This window comes from Trematomus bernacchii, unplaced genomic scaffold (genome assembly GCF_902827165.1).
Source record: "Trematomus bernacchii unplaced genomic scaffold, fTreBer1.1, whole genome shotgun sequence".
Taxonomy (NCBI): Eukaryota; Metazoa; Chordata; class Actinopteri; order Perciformes; family Nototheniidae; genus Trematomus; species Trematomus bernacchii.
This window is the reverse complement of record NW_022987924.1, coordinates 15,855-20,816: the sequence shown is the minus strand read 5'-3', so window position 1 is coordinate 20,816 and position 4,962 is coordinate 15,855. Positions and strand designations below refer to the sequence as shown.

General features: G+C 40.7%; 1 protein-coding gene across 1 annotated transcript; it reads left to right on the top strand.

The window, feature by feature from the left end:
• Positions 1-1,214: 1,214 nt before the first annotated feature.
• Positions 1,215-4,058, top strand: LOC117470646 (zinc finger BED domain-containing protein 1-like). Its single transcript, XM_034115458.1, has 3 exons — positions 1,215-2,232; positions 2,576-3,195; positions 3,365-4,058. The coding sequence occupies exons 1-3, from the start codon at positions 1,623-1,625 to the stop codon at positions 3,776-3,778; spliced, it is 1,644 nt and encodes a 547-aa protein (XP_033971349.1). The 5' UTR covers positions 1,215-1,622; the 3' UTR covers positions 3,779-4,058.
• The last annotated feature ends 904 nt before the right edge of the window (positions 4,059-4,962 follow it).

Here is a 4,962-nt window from a genome sequence, read left to right as displayed (position 1 = left end):
TTGTAGACATTTGGCCAGAGATTGCCCCACTCAGCAATATCCACCACAATCGAGCACCTCACAATACATAGGAGAACCAGTGTCGGATATTAGAAAAATTGAGGCGGAAGCATATGCCAGGTCCATGATGAATATTTCTGTTGGATCAGGTGATTGGGTAAATGTAAAAATCCACAAGATGAAGTCGTTGCAACCTGTATGGAGTGGACCATGGGAAGTTGTAGAACGCACTGCAGATGCACTCTGGATCAGAGTTAACAAAGGAACATGTTGGCACCTTCTTACAAATTGTGTAGCCGTACCGCCACATTACCTGAAACGGCACGGCAGTTAGAACTGATTTTGAAAAAAACTGGTACAAAACAATAAGGAATTGAACATTTTTAGGAACGACAGCACCAGGAGATGAATAAACTCAAGAATCCGTAGAGTGTAAATACATAGAGAAAAAACACATTTTTACACTCAAACTATTTGCATGTCATAGACAAGGAATTTAGATAATATAAACAAATGTTCACTAAAAGTAATTAAGTATAATAGAAAGTAGACATAGGCCTACACTTGAGTCAATTTACATTACTGTGATCTGATTAGTGTGCTCTGCAGGTTTTATACTATTGTTCTAAGTAACAGTGGGATTTTAAATATTGGAGAAAGTATGGAGATGTTCTTTCGTAGTGTGTGAAATATGTGATGCTTGAAACATGTAAGTATTTCAATTTATAGGAAGAGTTATGTTGGGTAAATATGTAACAATGGTTGAAATAATTTTTAGAAGTTTACATAACATTCCAAATATAGTATTCCAATCTAAAGTATTGGTTTCACCATTGTGGCATAGTTATTACCATAGGAGGGCTTTAAGAGGGAAATATGAAATGACTTCTGTTTTTAAATCCTTGATAAAGGAGGGAGTAATTGTTGCATGTTCGGACACCCAAGGTTCCACACACTGCTAAAGAGGTTAACGTTGTTTACATAGCAGAGCTACACGGATCCTAGTAATGGTTTGACTCAAGATAATAGTTATATACACAAGTTTCTGAAATAGATCTATTAGACATTTTAATACTAATTAGGTGTAAATGAATTGCAGTAGTAGTAGTAGTAGTACTATAAGGAAGTGAGTTTTGTACCAAGTGTCAGGAAATATGGGAAGCAGAAGTCCCAATGAAAAGTTAATACCATCTTGAAAATCATAGTTGAAATTAGGGCTGTGCAATTAATCGTATTTTAATCGCGATTACGATTATGGCTTGCGACGATTATGAAAACAGCATAATTGACAAAATACGATTATTTTGCTGGGTGCGCTTTCGCCCCTCCCTAAAAGCCCACTCGGCCACGTGGGAGTGACATGTGTGAGTGTTCAGCGCGAGCGAAGATGTCAGAACAAGAGCAGCAACTCGTTAAAAAGAAGGGTAAAACTATTTCCACTATTTGGAAGTACTTTGGCTTTCAGGAGTCCGACGTGGAGCAAAACAAAGTACAGTGCAGGATTTGTTACCAGGTTGTGTTGGCACCACACGCTAACACAACCAATCTCTTTAATCATCTGAAATACAACCACAAAGTGCAATACGACGGGGCAATAATACAACAAAAAGCAGACCAAAAAGATGCCCCGCTCGACTTCATCCACAACATCATCACAGTCATCGATTCAGGACGCATTGCACAGAGCAACGGCCTACGCGACGAGCTCGCAGAGACACAGAGATATTACAGGTGCCATTACATTTCACATCGCTAAAGATATGTGCCCAGTTAGCACTGTTAGCAACCAGGGCTTTAAGCAACTTGTCAACACGTTGGACAAGCGTTACGCGATGCCGTCTCGGTATTATTTCAGCAGGTCTGCGCTGCCTGCGCTATATGACAAATGCCGTGGGGAAGTTGAGAGAGATGTGGCTTCAGCTGACTACTTTGCCACCACAACGGACCTATGGTCTAGCCGCACCATGGAGCCATACATGAGCCTCACAGTTCATTATATCGATGCCGATTTCAATTTGAAGACAAAGTGTCTCCAAACCGCATTTTTCCCTGAAGACCACACGGGGCAAAACATCGCCCATGGACTGAGGGAAGCGATGGCTGCTTGGGGGTTAAAAGAGGATAAACTCGTCTGTATGACTACGGACAATGCCGCAAATATAAAGCTGGCGGCTGAGGTCAATGGATGGATGAGGCTCCAGTGTTTCGGGCATAGACTCCACTTGGCCATAGGTGAGCAGGATTCCTTCCTCCTGTTGTATGTAATATGTCATTTTAACAACAGCAACAACAATAATAGCAATAGTAAGTCATTAACATTGATGATCTCTCTCTTAATATGATAATATTAATTACATATTATTATTATTATTATTATTATTATGTTATGTGAGCTACTCTGTCATCTCTCTCTTTTTTTTCTCTCTCTCTTTCCCTCTCTCTCTCTCTCTCTCTCTCTCTCTCTCTCTCTCTCTCTCTCTCTCTCTCTCACACACACAACACACCAAATTATGCTTTGATGAAGATCATGATTATCATCATGATACTAAATAATATGTATTTGTTGTAATCTTAGAGAATGCAATGAAGGATCCCAGGATCGGCCGTGCAATGGGGCTTTGCAAGAAGCTGGTCAGCAGCTTCTCCTACAGTTGGAAAAAGAAGAGGGAACTTGCAGTGGCACAGCAGCAGCTGAATCTGCCTGAACACTCCCTAAAGACAGAATGTCCAACCAGATGGGGATCTAGGCAGGCCATGATCGACAGGGTCCTCGAGCAGCAGAAGGCCATTGCCCAGGTCCTTTCCAGCGACCGAAAAACCAGACATCTCTCCCTCACGTGGCAGGACGTTGATGTACTGGAGGCAATCAATAAGTCGCTTAGCCCTCTGGTGGAATTCACAGACGCACTTTCTGGAGAGAAGTATGTAAGTGTGTCTTTTTTGAAACCAACCCTGCACCTCTTCAACAACTCATTGCTGGCAGTGCAGGAGGATGACACAGACCTCACAAAAAGCATAAAAAAGAAGATACTAGACTATCTCAATGATAAATATGATGACGCAGCGACACAAGAGCTGCTTGACATGGCCTCTGCCCTGGACCCGAGATTCAAGCTCAAATATGTCAGTGAGGACAATCGAGGATCCATTGAAGCCAGTCTGACAACTGAGATGAGGAGGGTGATGACACTCATGGTAATAATAATAATAAAAAATAAAAATGTCAGATTTGACAGTAAATACAATTAAGTGAATGAATGTGTTGTCAAAGTGTTATAATGTAATTCTAGGTATAAATGTTAATACCCATAACCATTTAGTCTGATTAAACATGTCATTCTTATTTTCTTTATAATACTCCAAGGAGAACGCCCCTCTTGAGACGGCAGCGGTGCCTGCAGATGACACGGAGGATGCTGCTGCAGCTGCACCAAAGAAGAAAAAGAAGGGACTGGGGAGCTTCTTGAAGGCCACCGTAGACCAAGCTGCAGAACCTCAACCTGCTCTGGAAAAGGACAAGGCCATAGCTCTTGAGCTACAGTCCTACCTCCAGGCAGTGCCACTGGATGCTGAGGAGGACCCACTAAAGTGGTGGAGGGAATCCCGGAAGTTCTACCCACGGCTCTCCATCCTGGCAAGGAAGTATCTGTGCATCCCAGCCACAAGTTCCTCTTCAGAGAGGGTCTTCAGTACAGGTGGCAATATTGTCACCTGCCTGCGCTCGTCTCTGAAACCAGACCATGTAAACAGGCTGGTTTTTCTTGCAAAAAATCTTTAAGAGATGACATGAGCAGCCCTACCAGCATTTGCCATGGTGGCCATGTTGGCTATATGTTAAGGAGTTGTCAGTAGGTTGTGACAGTGCACTGCAACATATTTGATTTAATTTATTTTGGTCTAATTTATTTTTATTTATCATATTAATATATGTTTAGTATGGTTTTGGAAGTGCGCTCCATTATGTGTTGACCTTGTTTATTGGTAAAATATTATTTGTTTTAAAGTTTAATAAATGGTCAATGAATAATCGTCAAAATAATCGTGATATCAATTATTGACCCAAATAATCGTGATTATGATTTTTGCCATAATCGCACAGCCCTAGTTGAAATTGTGAATGAATAAGGAATGGCGCTCCGCATATGACATATTTTTGTAGATAGAGGGTACCCGCCTATGCTGATTTACCTCTGAAAAGACTCTGCAGAGCACGACATGGCCAAAAGACCGAGACCAAATGACCTTTGACCCTGACTGACAGTGTGACAAAAGCACTGTCAATGACTGACTCTGGGGTGTACCTGACCACACCTGACTTGACAACCAGACGGTATGAGTGTGAATGAATGATTCTAAAACAATAACTAACCAAGCATGGTTTTGGACTAACATATTATTTTGGAGCTCCAAGGGAAACGAGAGGTTTCCTAAAAATTCCACAAAAAAGGGGAAACCGCACATGTGACCCATTTCTAATCTACTTGATGATATTTTACTCCCACAGGAGTTGGCAGTTTGCAAATATAAAACTCAAACTAAAATCTGAAGATTCTGTTTCTTTTAGGACTGAAGGACGGAGAGAAACACTTATTTTCACTGAAGTGTTTACTGTGGAAATAATAATAATGGATGTATAATTGTAAATAATGTTCGCTATGTCCCTAACCAATATTTACCTGAACGTTTTCTTTCCCCTCCCCATTACAGGATTTTGTTACACATGAGTTCATGTGTAAAAAGGGGGGAGTGTGTATAAATGTATAATGTATAACGTCAACATGGCTGTAAAATTCACAATTTAAATATTTCTTTTAGGGATTGAAAGAAACCTTCCGCCCCAACCCAGATGTTCAAACTGAGCATTGAATGATAGTTTTAGAATTAACCTGCTCCATATCTGGGGATAAGATACTGTTTGATGAATGTTGACATGTTTCTAAATATTGATTGCATTTTGAACAG

Excerpts from the sequence above, each read along its gene's own strand:
- LOC117470646 (XM_034115458.1), top strand. The coding sequence starts at position 1,623 with ATGCCCCGCTCGACTTCATCCACAACATCATCACAGTCATCGATTCAG. Across the intron at positions 2,233-2,575 it reads TAGACTCCACTTGGCCATAG|AGAATGCAATGAAGGATCCC; the intron begins GTGAGCAGGATT and ends TTGTAATCTTAG. Across the intron at positions 3,196-3,364 it reads GGAGGGTGATGACACTCATG|GAGAACGCCCCTCTTGAGAC; the intron begins GTAATAATAATA and ends TAATACTCCAAG.